The following is a 19779-nucleotide window of genomic DNA, read 5'->3' on the forward strand; positions in this document are numbered from 1 at the left end:
GTAAGTGGCAAGGATCATGGGGTGTTTGGGGGATAGAGCTTGAAGTACCACTTTTGTGCTATGAAACTAAGTTTGGAAAATTGAGGCCACATCAGCTTTCCCATGGCTGAGTCCATTTTGTGCTTCCTGGGCTCCACTTCCAGCTCAGCCTCCCCTCAGCTCAGCTCAGCACTGTGGCTTGCTTTCTGGCATTGTGGTGGTGACGAGCTCACTTCAGAACACCATGGGTTTTGCTGTAGAATACTTGGTGTTCACTTGCTGCCAGCTGGCTTTGTGTTATAAAGGGACAGTTCCTGACTTTATCTGTCATCATGAGCAGGGTACCTTTTCTACTCAGTAATTTCAGCAAAAGGCGTAAATTTAAAGGAAGCTAATATGAACAAATGGGACTTCCCAGCTGGCTCAGTGGTAAAGAATCTGCCTGCCAAGCAGGGGATATGGGTTCATTCACTGGGGATATGGGTTGGAAAGATGCCCTGGAGAAGGAAATGGCAACCCACTCCAATATTCTTGTCTGAAAAATCCCATGGATGGGGAGCCTGGCGAGCTGCAGTCCATGGGGTGGGAAAGAGTCAGACACAATTTAGTGACCAAACAGCAACAGCAGCAGCAGGAACAAGTACAGTTTAAATCTTTAAAATGTATTCATCTAGTTTTAAATATATTCATTGTCTAGGAAAGTTCAAGTCATTTGTTCCCTTAAAATTTTAACTTACATTGATAATTTGCACAGTCATGAAATACATTTAGAATTTGTTTTGTAGAAGATTACTTTAGCGAAATAGTTTTCTTTGTTCATTTCATTATTTGGTATCAGTATTGCTCATGTATATTATTATTTGATTTTATTTACCAGTGCAAATTTAAATCACTGGAAGGTTAAAATCCTATTTAATAATCATGAATGTTTAAGAAATCTGGGTACCACATAAAAAATGAACATCAAGAAACTCATTAATATTTGAATTATTTTAATTGCTCTAGGGCAGGTTTGGCAAACTTTTTCTTAAAGGACCAGATAATAAGTATTTTAGGCTTTGGTCATTTGGTTTCTGTCACAACTGCGCAGCTCTGCCCCAAGCAGCCAGAAGCAGTACCCAAAAATGAAGGAGTATGGTTATGTTCGTATAATACTTAATTTACCAAAATAGGACTTAAGCTGAATTTGGCCTGTGGGCTATAGTCTGTTGACCTTTGCCCTAGAGCAACAAATATATAACATTAGGCGCCAAACCCCAGTGAAGATTGTATAGCATCTTTACTAAGAAGCCCATATAAAAAACTTGTTTGCTTTCCCTGGAGACAGTCTTCACCATGTTCTTGTGCATAACTCCAGAAACATTCAGTGGCAAAATAAGCAGTAATACATATATTCTCTCCATATTTTCCCTTTCTTTTTGTAAGGTGGCGCCAGTGATAAAGAACCTGCATACCAATGCAGGATACCTGAGAGACGTGGGTTCGATCCCTGGGTTGGGAAGATCCCCTGGAGGAGGACATGGCAACCCACTCCAGTATTCTTGCCTGGGGAATCCCATGGACAGAGGAACCTGGCGAGCTATGGTCATTAGGGTCAAAAAGAGTTGGACACGACTGAAGCAATTTAGCATGGATGCATACATACCATAAAGTTTACTGTCTTTTTAAATTTTTTAAATTGGAATATAATTGCTTTACAATGTTGTATTAGTTTCTGTTGTACAATGACGTCAATCAGCTATATGTTTACATATATCCCCTCCCTCTTGAGCCTCCATCCCATCTACCCTCTTCCCACCCTTCTAGGTCATCACAGCACTGAGCTGAGCTCCTGTGCTTCATAGCTACTTCCCACTAGCTGTCTGTTTTACACATGGTGTTGTAGATATGGCAATATATCTCTCAGTTCGTCTCACCCTCTCCTCCCTGTGTCCACAGGTTTGTTCTCTACATCTGCGTCTGTGTTCCTGTCTTGCAAATAGGCTCATCAGTACCATTTTTCTAGATTCCATATGTATATATTCAGTTCAGTTCAGTCGCTCAGTAGTGTCCAACTTTTTGCGACCCCACGGATTGCAGCACGCCAGGCCTCCCTGTCCATCACCAACTCCTGGAGTTTATCCAAACTCATGTGCATTGAGTTGGTGATGACATCCAACTGTCTCATCCTCCGTTGTCCTCTTCTCCTCCCACCTTCAATCTTTGCCAGCATCAGGGTCTTTTCAAATGAGTCAGCTCTTCGCATCAGGTGGCCAAAGTATTGGAGTTTCAGCTTCAATATCAGTCCTTCCAGTGAACACTCAGGACTGATCTCCTTTAGGATGGACTGGTTGGATCTCCTTGCAGCCCAAGGGACTATCAAAAGTCGTCTCCAATACCACATATATGATATTTGTTTTTCTCTTTCTAACTCTGTATGACAGACTCTTGGTTTATCCACATTGCTAATTTACCAGACTAACCATTTTTAAATTAATGTGGCATTAAGTAAACTGGCATTGAGTACATCATTTACTTCGCTGTGCAACCATCTTTTAAAAAATTTAAACACATGTTATTTTAATACATAGTATTTTCAATATCTTTTTTTCATTTAATAATATATAAGTTGAAGACCTTTCCATTTTCAAATCTCAGAAAGCTTCCCCAGTCTTTTTTATAGCTGCACGATGAACCAATCATCATTTATTTAACCTTTCCCTTATTGATTGACATTTATATTGTTCCTAGTCTTAATAGCAGTATAATGAATGATTTTATGTTAGTATACCTGTGAGACTGAGGTTTTTTTTTCTGGACTTGTTTATCTCACAAGACCTCAAAAAATTGTCAGAAACTCACCTTTATTCCCCCTTGAGCCCACCTAACCCAATCTTCAGTACAAGACAAAAGACTCAGTTTGAGCAGAAACAGGAACACCAGAATAAGAGTGAAACTGAGTTTTAAAGTAGAGTTTCTGGGCAAAAGTTTGTGTGCCTTTGTTATTTTGAGAAATACTATTATATATTATTTGTCATAAAAACACTATAGAAACCCTCCCTGGTGTACCAGGGGCTTCCCTGGTAGCTCAGCTGGTAAAGAATCCCCCTGCAATGCAGGAGACCCCAGTTTGATTCCTGGGTCAAGAAGATCCGCTGGAGAAGGGATAGTCTACCCACTTCAGCATTCCTGGGTTTCCCTGGTAGCTCATCTGGTAAAGAATCTGCCTGCAATGTGGGAGACCTGGGTTCTATCCCTGGGTTGGAAAGATGCCCTGGAAAAGAGAACAGTTGCCCAATCCAGTATTCTGGCCTGGAGCATCCCATTGACTGTGTAGTCCACAGGATCGCAAAGAGTTGGGCTGAGTGACTTTTCACTCACTGGTGTACCAAGAACAGCCTTACCAGTGCCCTTGTCACTACAGAGTATTATCAAACTTTTTTTATCCTTGCTCTTCAGATAAAAACAATCTTCTAGTATAGCTATTTTGTAATTTATTTTTAAAAACTTAAAAAAATTATGATTGTGATTTTTCTGTGTTTTCCATGAGCTACAAAGAAGAAAACAAGGATGACCCAGATTATTTTCACCCAGAAATAACCACTGTTATTTTTAAATGCACACATACAAATGCATATATAAATGAAAACTATCTATAAATAGCTTTTCATGAGACTAACACTTCTATGATGAAAGCAGTAAATGTTTAAAAATTTCAGGGAATACATAAAGGTATGAAGAATTAGTTGATACTTACATATAATCTCAAAATCTAGAAATACTAATGTGTATGCTTATTATTAGGCTGATTTGACTTCACATTAATTTATATTAATACAATTTTCTGAGAAAATTGTTAATTTGAACATCTTTTTAATGGTTAATTTGAGCATCTTTTTGCTTATTTGTTTTTTTATAATGGTTAATTTGAACATCTTTTTACTTATTTTTTTCCTTTGAGCTGTCTATTCATGTTCTTTATCCATTTACTTGTTGGATGGTTGGTCATTTTCCTGCTGGTTTGTATAGGCTTTTTGTTGATATGTTTTTGTATCAGCTGTGAAAACGGTGACAAATATTTGTATCTGTTTGGTCATCTGTCTTTTGACTTACCTTATAGATGCTTTGTTTTTATGAGGTCAAATATATCAAACTTTTCTTTAATGGCTTTTGAGATTTGAATAGGAGTTGATTCCTCATTGGAAGTTCATAAAAGTATACAGAAAACTCAATAAATGAATTTCTCCTGGTTTCTTCTGGTAGTTTTCAAGTTTCATTTATTTTTTAAAAACCATGTAAATCTTTGATCTGCCTGAAATTTATCCTGATACAGGATGAAGGCTCTCGCTACCCAGTTGTTCCAACACCATGCCCCATATTACAGAGCTACCTTTGTTTACTGTATTTCTGTATGTAGTTTGTTTCTTATTCTGGATTCTGTCTTCTTTTCCATTGATTGCTCTCTATATTTGCTTGTACAATTCTATTTTAGTTATTATGCCTTTTTTAATATGTTTAACATATCTGGTGGGGCTAGTACCCCCTTTTGTTTTTTTAATGAATTTCCTGGCTATTAGAATCAGCTTCTGTATAGTTCCAAAGCTATTAGTTTATTGCTTTATTGGCACTACATTATTTTTATATATTAATCCAAGGAAAGCTGCCATCCTTTTGATAATAACTCTTGCTGTTAAGGAATAAAGTGCAGCTTATTCATTGACTAAAGTCTCTGTGTCCTTCAAATAATCAAAAATTTTCTTATTTAGATCTTGCATGCTTTTATTCTTAGTCTTAGATTTATTCTTAGATAGTTTATCTTTTCTGTTACTGTTTCTAAACTTAAACTTTTCGGGAATGCCCTGGTGGGCCAGCGGTTAGGACTCGGTGCTCTCAGTGACTGAGGGTGGGGCCCTGGGTTCGGTCCCTGGTCTGGGACCATGATCTTGCAAGCCTCACAATGTAGGTGCTCCCCCCTAACCCCCACTCCACAAATTTTAAAAAGCTTTTTAATTATTTTAATTTTGTGGTCGCACTGCATGGCATGTGGGGTCTTAGTTCCCTGACCAGGGATCAAACCTTGTGCCCCCTGCATTGGATGTGCAGAGTCTTGACCACTGGACTGCCAGATTAAGTCCCCAGTTTAAACTTTTTAAAAATGAACAATGTATATTAGCCCGACCCACATGAGAAAATTATTTTTAAAATTTCAGCTTAGCTGTATTTGATTCAATTTTGGTATCTCCTAGTTCTTCAAACACGAAGTCATTGGTGAGAGAGACTTTGATTCTTAATTATTCATCTGTTTTCTGCTACCAGCTGCCTTTGTTGTCTCATACCCTTTTCTTGCCCTCTGAGCCTTAGTTTCCTTGTTGGAAATGGAAGAATCTAGATGACATCTGAAGTCTCTCTTTCAGCTCTGCCCCTTTTGATTCTGATATGATCAGCCCATAAAAGCCCTTTGATGCTGAGGCCTATCTGATTCCAGGTGGCTGTAGACTGTGAGCTTCAGCTTTTTTCCCTTGTGGCCAGGCCAGTGGTCTATCCTCAAACCACGTCAGAAGCTCACTATCCCCTTTCCAGAGCTGTCCAGCGGTTCAGGGCCTGGTCTGGAACTGCTGGGAGTATCCTGGCGTCCCCCTTGGCGTCCTTTTCCACTCCATTCCTCCCCTGGACCTGAGCTCTCAGGTGTCCTCTCCTCAGGCCAGCCACCGCTCTCCCAGTGCTGCCCTCACCCTCTGCTCCTTTCTTTTTGCTCTCTGCCTCCTGCCCCTTCTCCCTTTCCTCCTTCCCCAGGAAAGGCAGTGGAGCCTAGGGGTTAAAAGAGTGGTCCCCAGCCTTTTTGGCACCAAGGACAGGTTTTGTGGAAGACAGTTTTTCCCTGGACCTGGGGTGGGGAATGGTTTTATGATGATTCAAGTGCATTACATTTACTGTGCACTTTATTTCTATTAGTATTACATCAGCCCCACCTCAGATAATCAGGCATTTGTTTCCAGAGGTTGGGGACCCCTGGGTTAAAAGAACTAGTCGTGCAGTTAGTTGGGCTTGTGTTTGATCAACAGTGGATCCAACAGTGTTGATCCACTGTTGCCTCTTCTCAGCTGTGTGACCTTTGGTAAGGTTTAGAGAGAAGAAATGCAGAATGCTAGCACGTGGTTGGGCTTCACTGCTGGCTCAGTGGTAAAGAATGTGCCTATAATACAGGAGACGCAGGTTTGATCCTGTGTTGGGAAGATCCTCTGGAGGAGCGCAAGACAACCCACTCCAGAATTCTTGCCTGGAGAATTCCATAGACAGAGGAGCCTGGTGGGCACAGTCAGACATGGCTGAAGCGACTTAGCACATGCCTAGCACATGGTTACTCCAGGAGGCATCGCAGTGAATTAGCCTGCCCGGCTCTTTATACATTAAAGCTGTGTGCTGGGCTCCACGGTATGACACATGACCCATTGATTCCTCACTGACAGCCCCACAGGGTCAGTAGGAATAGTATCCTGTTTTACAAATGGGGAAACTGAAGCCCAGGGTGGAGAAGTGACCTGATCTGCAAACTCACACAGCTAATGCATGTCTGAGCCAGAATTCAAACTCAGGTTTTTGTCTTTCGAACCTTCCTCTGAGGGCTTAAACAGTTTTTCCTCTGTCTTTATAAAGTGATCAGAAAAGTATCCCTCTAGATATAGGAGGGAAAGTAGTCATTTTTCTGAGATCAAGTACTGTGTAATCTAAATTCTCTTTATCTGTGCCGTCCAGTACAGTAGCCTCTAACCTCATACAACTATTGAGCACGTAATATGTGGCTGGTGGGAAAAGGAACTGAATTTTTAACTTCGTTCGTTAATCTAAACGTTAAAAGCACAGGGTGGCTACTGTGTTGGCCAGCGCAGCTCTGCAAGTGGCTGCAGCTCAGCTCCCTTGTGAGTCCGTGTGGAGTGCCCTCCCTCCCTCCCACCTCCCAGTGCCCCTACCCCCACAGGTGGGTCTTATTTTTGGATGGAGGATTCCTTCTGAGTTTAATTTTTTTATTGCTTCTTTAATTCTAACAGTGTGAAGAGTGCCAGTGCTGGCAGCATGGGGTCTGCATGGGATTACTGGAAGAAAATGTGCCTGAGAAATACACCTGTTATGTTTGCCGAGACCCTCCAGGTAGCGATTTCTGGAGTCAGGGATCTTAACAGTATGTAGCCTTTTCCTTAGCACAGCGGGTGGTGCAGCAGCCTGAAGGTCTGGGGTCTTGAGACTCATTTCTTCAGTGTTGGCTAGACTCGGCCTCCTCGCTCTTGTTGCTAGCCACCTGGTGGCCAGCTGTCCTGAACTTGGCAGTAAGAAAAAGTGCGTGGAGAGGTTCACTTAGCAGAAGACCTGGCCTTGAACTAGAATCTTTGTGTGTGTGTGTGTGTGTGTGTGTGTGTGTGTGTGTGTGGTTAAAAAATCATATAACATGAGCTCAACCCTGTTAACAAATTTGTAAGTGTCTGGTGCAGTGATTGTTTATAAAGTGCACGCACAGATCTCCATAACTTTCTCATCTGGTACAACTGACACTCCGTGTAAACTGTGGGACGCTGTACAGGCTTGCATGTCGTCCCTTCGTGTGCTGGGCCACGCTGATCTTTTCTCTGTCGTTCCGGTTTTAACATATGTGCTGCCAGAACGAACACCTTTTCCTTTTCTTGAGAGTTCATGAGGATGTGGGCCCTGACCTTGACTGCTCAGGGCTATTGGAGGGTTGGCAACCGGCCTCTGCTCCCTCTGGTGGCATCTGCCTTCCACTGCATCCTTGCCACCTAGAAGGGAGATGTGCCCTTGAGGTGGACGGGAAAGGTGTTTGCAAAGAGCCTGTCTGTCACTCAGAGGAGTGAGTTCTTTCCTTAGGATAGGTTCGTTTCATTGTTCATGACCGCAGGGCTGGCCTGTGGCTCTCGAGTGCCCCTTTCCAAAAATCTCAGGAATGGATTATAAATCTGTGTGGTTCTTGTCTTGCTGTCAGTGGGATGGGGACATTGTTGATGTGAGGTCTCTCCCCTTGGGTCCAGTCCCATGATCCCCTTACAGCTAGACAATGCTTGAGAGCCTCTGCTTCTGTTACTCCTTTTAGTAACAATGAGATGGCACTGGTAGGAGCTCCTAGTCCTATAGTTTTGCTTATGAGGAAGAAAGTGATGCCCAGGGATACAAATGACTTTCCTAATCCCATGAAGCAAATTGGAATTAGAACTGACTTTGGGACTAACTCTCTTGATTTTGCTGGTTATATAGGAAGGGCTACCACAGTCATTTTCCAGCAAGTAGGGCCCCCTGGGGCCTGATAAGGTCTATTGTGACACTGTATCTTCTTGTGCTAGATTAGTCTATAGGCAGAGAGCAATCTGCCTCTACTTTTCCCTTTACCCCAAGGAAAGAACGTGGCCGGAAGAGTAGTCCATGAGTCATAGAATATAACTGATGGGTAGGATCTCAGAGACCACTTAGTTTAGCCTTGACATTTAACAGGCAAGCATCAGGTCCAGAAAGGGCATGACTGGCATAAGATCACTCAGTTAGTGACAGAGAGAAGGTGAGAACTGGTGTCTCCGACCTTTGTCTTGTCAAACCGGTAATGCTGCTCTGAATCCTGCTGCTCAGGCCACCTCTGACAGCCGCTCTGAAGCTCCACACGTAGCCCCCAGGGCTCCTTTGGGGCATTGTTTGAAAAATCTCTTCTGTCTACTTTGTCTCTCACTCTTTCCTCCACTTTTTCCTTTTAAGAAATCATATACACCATCTTCAGCAATCCCTAGGCACTTTCTGGGCTTTTATAACTAAATTGCCAAGACTGGGAGTGGATTCCTCGAATTGAGCACTCAGTGACTGTCACATTTACTGTCTGTGTTCGATTCTGCAGTGTCTTGGGCCAGAAGTTTAACCTAACAGAGCTATTCTTTAAAGGTTACTTAACAGAGTGGAGGTGGATTCCCCACCATGTGTCTTAGTAAAGCCAGAAACAGTCCAAGGACCTTGATAAGGATTGATTATTTTAGGGTTTTTAATAGCTATTGAGAGGTGAACAGCAGTCTGATTGGAAGCTGTTCCCTAGGCTTTTGCAATAGGAAACATTGCCAAGTCACATGTGGTTGTGTTTTCAGTCCAAGGATCCCTGTAGTGAACAGGACCACTGAGGCTGTTCAGTTCATCTGTCGTTGTTAACAAGTGGGAAACGGACATCCAGAGAAGGGAGCAGGGTGTTCATTCAGTCAGGTGGTAGGTGACAGTTGGAGGGGACTTGGGGCGTCTTTCCAGGTGATAAATTCATTCAAGATGGCTTTTGCTAGACACTGGCATGAACAAAACAGTTCCTGTTCTGGCTCTTAGTGGGATTGGGGCCAGAAACAGATGTCAAAATAAGACATATAAACAAAAACATATTAGCTAGGGATGAATGCTTTGATGGGACAAAAGCCCTCGGACAGGAAATGACTGGGAGGCACCAAAGAGGCTGTCTTATTGGGAGGTAACTAAGGGCCTGTCTGAGGAGGCAGTGGAGAGCCAGTTCTGCAAAGGTCTTGGGGAATAGAGGTCCAGACATGTTGGGGGTGGGGTGCTGGAGCAGAGATCCTAAAACCAGAAGGAGCTTGATGTGTTCCAGAAAGGGTAAGGCAAGGAGGGGAGGGAGGAGCCAGGTCCTGCAGGCCTCATTAGACCAGAGTTAGGGCCTTGGGTTTTCTTTTGTTCACAGTAGGAAGTCATTGAAGGTTTTCAAGTGGGAGAGGGAATGAGAAATTCCCACTCGGCCTCTGGCCAGTTGCAGAGATCAGGACATTAATAAACCTTTCTCACTACCACTATCTCTCACCTTGTAGAGAGCCCAGCATATAGTAGGTACCAGGTAAATGTATACTGGATGAATGAATGAACATATGCAAACAGCAGTAGTGTGATAACTGCGTGATGATGAAACGGTCTGGGTTTCCTTCAGACCAAGGATTAACTCTCTCATTGTCACTGCTGTAGGTCAGAGGCCTGGCTTCAAATACTGGTATGACAAGGAGTGGTTGAGCAGGGGACACATGCACGGCCTGGCATTTTTAGAAGAGAACTATTCCCACCAGAACGCCAAGAAGATCGTGGCCACCCACCAGCTTCTCGGCGACGTGCAGAGAGTGATTGAGGTTCTGCACGGCCTGCAGCTCAAGATGAGCATCTTGCAGTAAGTGTGGCACCTGCCGCTCTGGGGCTGAGTCTGATTTGGCGTGGGCGGAGGGCAGGGTGAATGTGAGAAACCAGAAAGCCACCAAACCAGTGACGAGAAGAGTGAGTTTGAGACCTGTATTAAAAACTCTCAGTGACATGATAAACATTTTCTTTTAATGTAACTCTATTGAGGTGTAATTTATATATAATTAAGCTCACCTGTCTTAAATATTCATCTTTTAAAAATTTGTTTTTAATCAGAGGATAATTGCTTTGCAATGCTTGGTTGGTTTCTGGCACATAACAGCGTTCATCAGCATAAGTATACATATGTCCCCTTCCTCTTGAACTTCCCTCCCACCCCATCTCTCTAGGTCATCACAGAACATTTGTTCGTTGAGTTTTGACACATGTCTATACCCTTGCAAACACTACTAAATCAAGATATGCAGTGTGTATTTATAGTTTAGTTGGTTTTTTGTTTTGTTGTATCACTCTGAGTTTTTTGTTTTTTAAAAAATTGCGGTAAGATATACGTAATATAGGGGCTTTCCAGGGGTGAAGTGGTAAGTAATCTGCCTGCCAGTGCAGGAGATCCAAGAGAAGTGGGTGCAGTCTCTGGGTGGGGATCATCCCCTGGAGAAGGAAATGGAAACCCACCTCAGCATTCTTTCCTGGAAAACTCCATGGACAAAGAAGCCTGATGGGCTATAGTCAATGGGGTTGCAAAGAATTGGGCACAACTGAGCACACACATATACACAGTATGCAGTTTGCCATCTTAACCATTTTTAAGTGTACAGTTCAGCAGTGTTAAGTACATTCACTCTGTTGCAGCCAGTCTCCAGAATTCTTTGTGTCATGCAAAGCAGACTCTGTACCCAGTAAGCAACTGCTCTCCACTTCCCCTCCCCCAGCCCCTGACAATCACCCCTCTACTTTATGTCTTTATGAATTTGACTCTCTCTGGAAACCTCGTATAAATGGGATTTAACAGTATTTGTCCTTTTGTGACTGGCTTATTTCACTTAGCATAACAGCCTTAAGGCTTGTCTGTATTGTAGCCTACATCAGAATTTCCTTCCTTTTTAAGGCTAAATAATATTCCAATATTTGTAATACCATATTTTGTTTATCCGTTCATCCTAAACATTCTTTTCTCTTTTTTTCTGGTCTTGCTGTGCAGCTGTGGGATCTCTATTCCCTGACCAGGGATTGAACCTGGGCCCCAACAGTGAAAGCCCAGAATTCTAACCATTAGGCTACTGGGGAACTCCCATCCGAAACATTCTCGGTTGGTAAACAAAGTAAAATTGAAAGCTGCTGGAACAGACATTGTTGGTAGGCCTGCTCTCTAGCATAATGATTGCTCAGTAAATACGTCTCTTGATAGTTTGCTCAGACAAAGAAGTTTTATGCCCTTTGGAGCTGGACTTCTGGTTTTTAATGGCTAGAATTTGGAGTGAAATTGAGTGTGAATTTCCTTCTGTGGTTAGATTCTACGTGTCAGATGACCCAAGTTCACGTAAGCTCTGAGAAAGAAATGTAACTCATATTGGGCTTTTATAATCTGTTCCCACTTTACTAAATAGGGCAGTTGGTCCTTGAGTGGGACAGCCCAACTCCTTGGTTTCCAGAGCTACAATTCAGGTCCCAGCTCCCATCAGGTCCTTGTCCGTATCTCTAACTGCCTCTTCTCAGTGGGTCTGTGAATTTTCCTCTGGTGGTAGCACAGGGTATGGCAGGGATGGAATACTTAAGCTCTCCCATGAGCCTGCCTATAGAGCACCATTTTAATGAAGTCATCAACAGTGCAAACTCTAGGCCCACACATGCATTAGAGCCCATGAGCCAGTCCCCGACAAGGTTTCCCTGGTGCTCATTAGTCCTGGAGCCCTCCCGTGCTAGGTGAAGTGGAATGCCAGAGCCTGGAGATGACAGAATGAGGGTCTGCCTCCTCCTGCATTCTGGTGCACGGAGACTCGGCTTCCAGCGCTGGCGTGGCAAGAAGTGGTTGAGCAGAGCACATTGGCAAGAGACTGTTGATTTGGGTAAAAGCCAAGCTGCTATAAGAAAGACCAAAAAAATAAAGGCTAAAACAAAATGGAATTTTCTTTCTCACATAAAGCAGAGGTAGGCAGGAGCCCAGGCCAGGTAAGTGGCCTTTTGCCATGATTCTAGCTATGGACTTGGGGACTTGGGTTCCTTCTGTCTTATTGCTTTGACATCCCATTGGGTTTAATCTCACCTGTCTCATCCAAGAAGTCTCAGCTGTACCTCATTTCTGCTCTAACCCCCTGGAGAGGGAACAGATGGTTTCGTGGACACACCTAAATGCAAGAGGCCAGCCAAGTGGCTGTGTTCCCTGCACAGACCCAGGACTGAGTGTGGAGGTGGGTAACAGAAGGAAAGGATAGTTACTGGGGGAAGTTAGCCATTACTGTGACAGCCCCTGTTTAGGATGTTATAGACTGGGTGTTCCCTTATATTTTATAAAATCAGAAGACTTCATGTAAGCCAGATGAATTTCTTCTTAATGAGAAGCCAGAAATTGACTGAGACAGATGGAAGGTGCACAGAAACCTCAGATCCTGATTGTACATGTTGCGGCGTTTCTTTTCATTTGAGGGTTCAATTAGATGTTTTTCTTTCTGCTCAGGGAAATATAAGTGCTCCAACTGGGTCCCATATTCCAGAACCTTGTTCCTTCCGAATTCCCGTTGAGATCCTTCATCTTATAGCAGTGACTTTGTACTGAAATTAAAACCTGACTTCTCCAAGCAGTTCAGGAGAGAGCATCAGGAGATCTTGTTAGTCATTATAGGTAGAAGAGATCATGGGAGATGGGCAGGTGGTTCCTGTCTCTGCAAACCTGGATGGTCTCTGCTATCACAGGCACACAGTCTTCATTCTCAAAAATTTTGTTCCTAAGCAACCCAGTGGATTCATTTTCAGAGGCAAACAGTAAACTGGGTGTAACTTCAGAGTATCTGTTGTCATTTAAAAAGTAACAGGCATGAATATGCATACCTTCTTCATGATTGACAGGGCTTACTGAGAAAGGCCAGGGTTATCAGTAGCTGAGGCTTCAGATCTTAGCCGGGAGGGTGAAAATAGTAGGAGGGAGGAGGCAAAGATTTTTGTGATTTTCATGCAAGAACAGATTCATACTATGGCTTATGCCCTCCAGGTGAACAGATTTCAGACTACAGTAGTTAACAGTGACTTCCATTTCCTCTGTTGCAGTTATGATTTCAGAGGCATGTCTGGGGTCCTGGGGTCCTGGTACAGACTGCAGTACCCTATTGGAGGTGGCCAGGGACCCAGGCTGCCTCGATGCTGGTGGTCTCCTCTCTCGCTTCAGTGGATGGGAGTGGTACTGGGGATTGCTGGAGTGGGAGGGCTGAGTAAGCGTAGTTATAGCCCCTCATGAGCAGAATTTTAGGTTCTGTAAGCTCATTCCATGCTGTCGTAGTTATGATGTATTCCATTTCTTTCGGAAGGCTTCAGGAAGATGTGTGTGTGTGTGTGTTGGTGGTTGTGGAGGGACCTGTATGTGGGAGTTGCTGGTGAGTTCCTGCTGATGTGGCTTCAGTGATTCTCAGCTCAGACTGGTGAGGATAATGTATATAGTTACATCACGGCATAATATGTGTGGAATTGTACCAAGCGTTACAAGATATTTAGGATCCATGAATGCAATGAACTGAGTGCCAGCAGTCCATCTGTGACAATTAGCAGTCGTTGTGACAATCGGCAGGGTCCCCACGTTTCTGCACATCTGTGAACCAAACACGAGTAGCTCCTGTCTGTCTTCTCACTTGTTGCCTTACTTGGGGAGCCTGGTTTTTCTTCCTCTATCCTTTTTTCCTTTCCTCCTTCATTTCATTTGATGATCAAAGGTTATAATGGACGTTCTGAGTGGTGAACAAAATGTTAAATGGTGAAGTTTATCTAGAGTAGTGGCTTTTAAACTTCAAAACATATATATCCCACAGTAAGAAGTACATTTTTTATCACATGTACAAAACATACTATAATTTCACAAAATACCTCCTCTTAGAATGGTGCAGTCTGGTATTTTTTGTTCTATTTTTCCTTCTATACAAGTGGTTATGAGTCAGTAAATTAAAAGATCTCTTGCGTCAAATCTCAGTGAATAATTATAGTCATACACAGTTTTATGTACACATATACATGTAGGCAGAAATTCTCAGAGGTGTCTGCTGGCCAGAAAGGGAGCAGAGTCCTTCTTTATTTTATTTTATTTTATTTTTTAAATAATTGCTTGCCCTAATCTAGTGAAAGTGAAGTCGTTCAGTCATGTCCGACTCTTTGCGACCCCATGGACTGTGGCCTACCAGACTCCTCCATCCACAGAATTTTCCAGGCAACAGTACTGGAGTGGGTTGCCATTTCCTTCTCTAGGAGAGTCCTTCTTTAATAACAAATTATCCTCTTTGGAATGGGGAGAACAGAAGATTTTTGAAGAATGTTTAGAAACCTTGCTATCGGGACTTCCCCTGGTGGTCCAGTGGCTAGGACCATGTGTTCCCTGTGCAGGGAGCCTGGGTTTGATTCCTGGTCAGGGAACTGGGTCCCACATGCCACAGCTAAATGTCCTGCATGGCGCCACTAAAACCTGGCATAGCCAAGTAATTGTTTTCTTTTTAAGGGGCTTCTCTGGGGGTCCAGTGGTTAAGAACCCACTTTGCAATGCAGGGGATTTGGGTTGGATCCCTGATCCCACATGCCACAGGGCAGCTGAGCCCATGCTCCGCAGCTACGGAGCCTGCACACCACGACTAAAAAGTTGGTGTGCTGCTACCAGAGATACCGAGTGCCACAACTGAGACCTGACACAGCCAGATCAACAGATAAATCTCAACCAATATTAAAAACAAAACACCGTGTTATTAATGGCTTATGCCTTGGTGACTTTTGGTTACCAGCTTCCTCCTGGGTCATCACTGAAAGTGTTAGTTGCTCAGTTGTGTCCAGTTCTTTGTGACTGCATGGACTACAGCCCACCAGGCTCCTCTGTCCATGGAATTCTCTAGGCAAGAATTCTGGAGTGGGTTGCCATTTCCTTTTCCAGGGGATCTTCCTGACCTAGAACTCAAAACCAGGTCTCCCTCATTGCAGGCAGATTTTTCACTGTCTGAGCCACCAGGGAAGCATTCATTGGGTTTGTGTAATTGAGTGCCATGGCATGGCAGCGTTATCATGACTGTTTAGTCCTAAGTTAAGTTTAGTTTTAGTAAGTCACATTTGAAGAGCTCTTTACTGCCAACGAAATACTGGACTTCGGTTCAGATTAATTCACTTAAACTCAGTGGTTGCTGGCAAAGGGTTAGCCAGTTTTGCAGAGGAGGAAATGGAAATGAGGCTGGCCTAATGACTCGGCTCAGCTGCACTGTAATCAGCGGCTGAGCTGAAACGCAGCCAGGTCCTCTGACTCCCAGTCCACTCCTGCTCACTGCGAGTGATACAGCAAGAGCTTGCCTGGAAGTGGTCTCCTCAGAGGCTGTGAATCTACAGTCCCTCTTGGTGGCTTGCTCCACTTGGCCCAGGTGGGAGGTCTTCCCCCTAGTGTAGGAAGCCCCTGCAGTGGTCCCAGGGGTTAGGGTTAGAAGGGTTAGAGCCCTTTCGGTATTTTCCCTCCCAACAGAAGCCGGGGACATCCTGACCTGCAGCTGTGGTGCCAGCCTTGGAAGCAGCATCTGGCGGAGGGGCGGTCTCATTCCAAACACATCCGTGTCACTGAAGCCAAGAGCAGGGAGGAAGCCCCAAGCTATAGAACTTTGAACGGGGCAATGGAGAAGCCCCTGCCCCTGCCCCCCTCCGTGGAGGAATCCTATATCACCAGCGAGCACTGCTACCAGAAGCCCCGCACCTACTACCCAGCTGTGGAACAGAAGCTAGTGGTGGAGACCCGGCGCTCTGCCCTCGACGACGCTGTCAACCCCCGCCACGAGAACGGTGATGATTCCCTGTCTCCGCGCTTGGGCTGGCCTCTAGACCAAGACAGGAGCAGAGGGGACAGTGACCTCAAACCCAGTTCCCCAAAGGTACTGGCTCGCTTGTGCTTGTTCTTGTTTGAGATCTTGTATCGTCTCCTCCCAGGGCTAAATGTTCAGTAGAAGATGTTTATGATAGAGTTGTGTTTATTTTAAAACTGCATATAAATCTGTTTATCATATTCTTTTATTGTCTTTTAAAATGAGTACAAAGTCAAAAGAGCCCACTTAAACCCCAAATATCATTGGTTCTAGGAACTGTCGGCAAAATGGCAGAGTCAGTGGTGGTAGGGGTGGAGAGGTCGGAGGCAGCCAGAAGAAAAGGGTAATTGACCTGAACTTGACAAATGAAAACAAGTTAGGAAAATGAGGGGTTTTTTTCTTCAGTGCAGTTTATCATTACATCTGGGTGCTAATCCTTAGCAAGAGCAGAGAACGAGTCAAGTGTTTTGTTAGGCGTAAGTTTTTCAGTACAATTCTATGACAACTTTACTTTTAACTTTGCAGCCCTGGCGTAAGAACAATCCATTTTGTCCAAATGTCTGCTGGTTTCATCAGTTTTCCCAAGAGATACTCCCAGGTTCTTGTTACTCACGTCGTTCTCTTCTGGAGCCCTGTGTGTTCTCTTGCCAGTGTTCCCTAGTCTCATTCTTCCCATCCTCAGTTGTCAGTGAGGGTTTGGGTGATGAGAGCTTCCCCACCGTCGTCATACTTACTGTCACAGACTCCACTGTGTGGGCTGATATCACCACCCTAAGTCCATCGCTGCCTCTCACCGAGGGGGAGTAGCCTAGATTAGAAGCCCCTCAGCGTTCAGCCTGTGTCCTTGCCAGGGTCTAAGCAGGGCTGGGTAAGGCTGGTGAGGACTGTCTTTGGAGGCAGACCCAGTTTCAGGTCTGGGCGCTGCCACTTGCTGTGTGACTCTGAGCAGGTCCCTTCACCTCCTCAGAGGTGTCTCCTTAGCCCCCTGCCAAGTGAAGCTGGTGATGGTGACCTCTCAGTTTACTGTGCAGCGCACCTGTGAAAAGCTCTCAGCACGTGGCTCTGCACACAGTCACTCCTCCATAGATGTTAACTGGAACCTATTTCATTTCCAATCAATGAATGAAGGGTTGCAGTCACAAACCCCAGAAAAGGTTTGTGGTCTTGCAAATTATGCAAATTGCCTAGAGGCACCTGGAACATGATGAAAAAAATCAAGAAGTCCTGGGCCTAAACCAGGCAGGTAGAGTTAAAAATCTCTTTCATGACTGGCAGGCTGACCACAAGCCAGCACTGTGTTTTATTCACATTATCCTATTTGATCCTCATGAACTTTTAAAGTAGGTTTTACTACTTCTTCTTTCCCATGAGGGAATAGAGGCCCAGAGAAGTGAAGTAACTCATCCAGGTGCTTGTGTTCAGCAAGACATGGAACTAGGACTTAAAATTTGTTTGTGTACATATGAGCACCCACATACTAACACTCATCCACACTTGCCCTGCTCTACTCTGATCCCAGGTTTCAGGAAGCGATTCTTTGAGGCCTGCTTCAGCCCTTAGGCATTGGGCATTCATTGGGAAGCAGTTGGGGAGCCTCCAAGCCAGAGGTCTGCACAGCCCTGAGGCGGTTGTTCTTGGTTCGGCAGGCCCGCTTCTGCCTGGTGCCTGAGAGAGGAGGAGGGGGGCGGGGAGGTAGCGATTCGGACTACTCGAACTGCAGCTGGGTTCTCAAATGGGTGCAAACACTCGCTGGTTGGAAAAAGAGGCTGGGAACTGTCTCCATTCGGTAACTTTGATGCTCTTGCATCCCCAGGTGAGGGACTGTGTCTCCAAAAAGGTCCTACCTGAGGAAGCCCCTGCCCGGAAGCTGCTGGACAGAGGTGGAGAGGGGTTGCTGAGTTCCCAGCACCAGTGGCAGTTTAACCTGCTGACACACGTGGAATCCCTTCAGGATGAAGTCACGCACAGGATGGACTCCATTGAGAAGGAGCTGGATGGTAGGGCTCCCTCCTGGTCTCCCTGTCCTTGGCAGGCTCTGTGGGCCAATAGGAAGAGCTGCTTTCTGAACCCTTTGATTTGGGTTTCCAGGGATAGCTGTGTTATTGCCTCTTCTATTAGTCCCCTCATCTCCATTCTCCCCTCAAGATGGCCAAGCCTGACTTTCAGTATCGACTGGGCACTTCTAAGGGCTGTGTGCTGTCAGGGGTCCAGCCTCACTCTCCCAGTCCCTTCTGCCCAGGAGAGAGCACAGCGGAACAGCTGGGCTCTGCCTGTGGGCGGTGTGTGTCCTGAGCAGGTCTTTACTGACCGAGTTCTGTGGGGAGCTGATACTCGGATGCTTTGAGCTTTTAGGATGTCTGAGGATTAATCTGAAAACCCCTTCTTTTCAGCCTTTCCTAAAATCTAAAACGAAGCCTTCTCCTCTTTATCAGCAGATATTTTAGAACTTGACTGAGTCACTTATGTTCCCCCCAGATATATCTCCCTGATGTTAAGTTATCAGATGGGCATGGAGGACTGAAATGTTGATCCCCAGGGTGTTGTCAGTTTGGTTTTTGAAGGCAGACTTCCTCTTTCTTGTTCTCTTATTTCCTAATTATTATTATTATTGTTTCATCCTTAGAAAGAAGGCTGATTAAGAAATAAATGTTTCGTTTGCGGATTCTGAGGATAGCTAGGCTATTATTACTATAATTGGGGATGAAATAACTCAGAAGAAAAATCCCATGTGTTATGTAAGCAAAGGTCAGAGGGTGTGGGTGAGGTCAGGCTAGAGAAGGACAGTTATCAAGAGGGGAAGCGAGCACAGGAAGGCTTCCTGGAGCTCCAGGGACTGAAGTGGAGCCTTGGAGAGAGCTGTGTTTCTTGCTACAGGAGGGGTGACTGAGGCAGGATGCTAAGAGGTGGCTGACTGGGAAAGGGATGGCCCTGTTGGAGGACAAAGACTAATGTGCCCACACGCTTCCTGGCCTGCCCCAGAGGCAAACCTGCTGAACTGGGGACGGCAGGCCAGTCCAGGGTCCATTGTGAGGGTGTTGCTGAAAGCTAGAGTGTTTCTCTCTCTCTTTACTCCTAAAAGGTTTCCTTGAGCTCCTTAGAACTATAACAGATACCAGGTCTATGGAAAACCTTGCTGGTAGAAAGCTGAAAGAGGGTCCAATGATGGACTGAAAATTGTGGAATTGACTCTGGGTCCCCAAGAAGAAGCCCAGGCACCGTAGAAACAGGACAAAGGTTCTGTTGTTGCCAAAGGAAGCGGCCCCAGGGGAGAGGCCAGAGCCTACCTACTTAATCACTGATGTACCCCTTCCTGCCCAGCTTGGGCTGCTCCAGCCCTGAGCTCACTGAGAGGACAGTGTGGCCAGGCCAGGATGAGAAGCCTGAGCTCCCTTCTCTGGGCTTTCAGAGGGCTCTTTATGTGTCTTACTCATTTGGGGCCACATACTCCGTCTTGTATTCTTCAATTCCAGGCCCTGAGAGGTACCGGAAGCAAGAAAATCAATTTTAAGTTTAAAGATTTTACTCATGTAAACTGATTTTGCGTTGTATTTAAGATTCTTCAAAATCCCATTTTATTTCTACTATCTTCATTTCATCTAAATACCTCAAGATAAACTGAGCTTTTATAGGAATTTGTATATAATATTCC

General features: G+C 44.7%; 1 protein-coding gene across 4 annotated transcripts in view; it reads left to right on the top strand.

Annotated features, from left to right (window-relative positions):
* The window catches only part of PHF20 (PHD finger protein 20), a 135294-nt gene that overhangs the window by 110166 nt on the left and 5349 nt on the right, over window positions 1-19779 (top strand). For all 4 annotated transcript variants that reach the window (XM_018057792.1, XM_018057795.1, XM_018057793.1 and 1 more), the window contains 4 exons: window positions 7005-7104; window positions 9949-10144; window positions 15800-16199; window positions 17944-18127. In XM_018057792.1, coding sequence (XP_017913281.1) covers window positions 7005-7104; window positions 9949-10144; window positions 15800-16199; window positions 17944-18127 — 880 coding nt within the window. The remainder of the gene's footprint in view (window positions 1-7004; window positions 7105-9948; window positions 10145-15799; window positions 16200-17943; window positions 18128-19779) is intronic.

The sequence above is a fragment of the Capra hircus genome, chromosome 13 (genome assembly GCF_001704415.2).
Source record: "Capra hircus breed San Clemente chromosome 13, ASM170441v1, whole genome shotgun sequence".
Lineage (NCBI taxonomy): Eukaryota > Metazoa > Chordata > Mammalia > Artiodactyla > Bovidae > Capra > Capra hircus.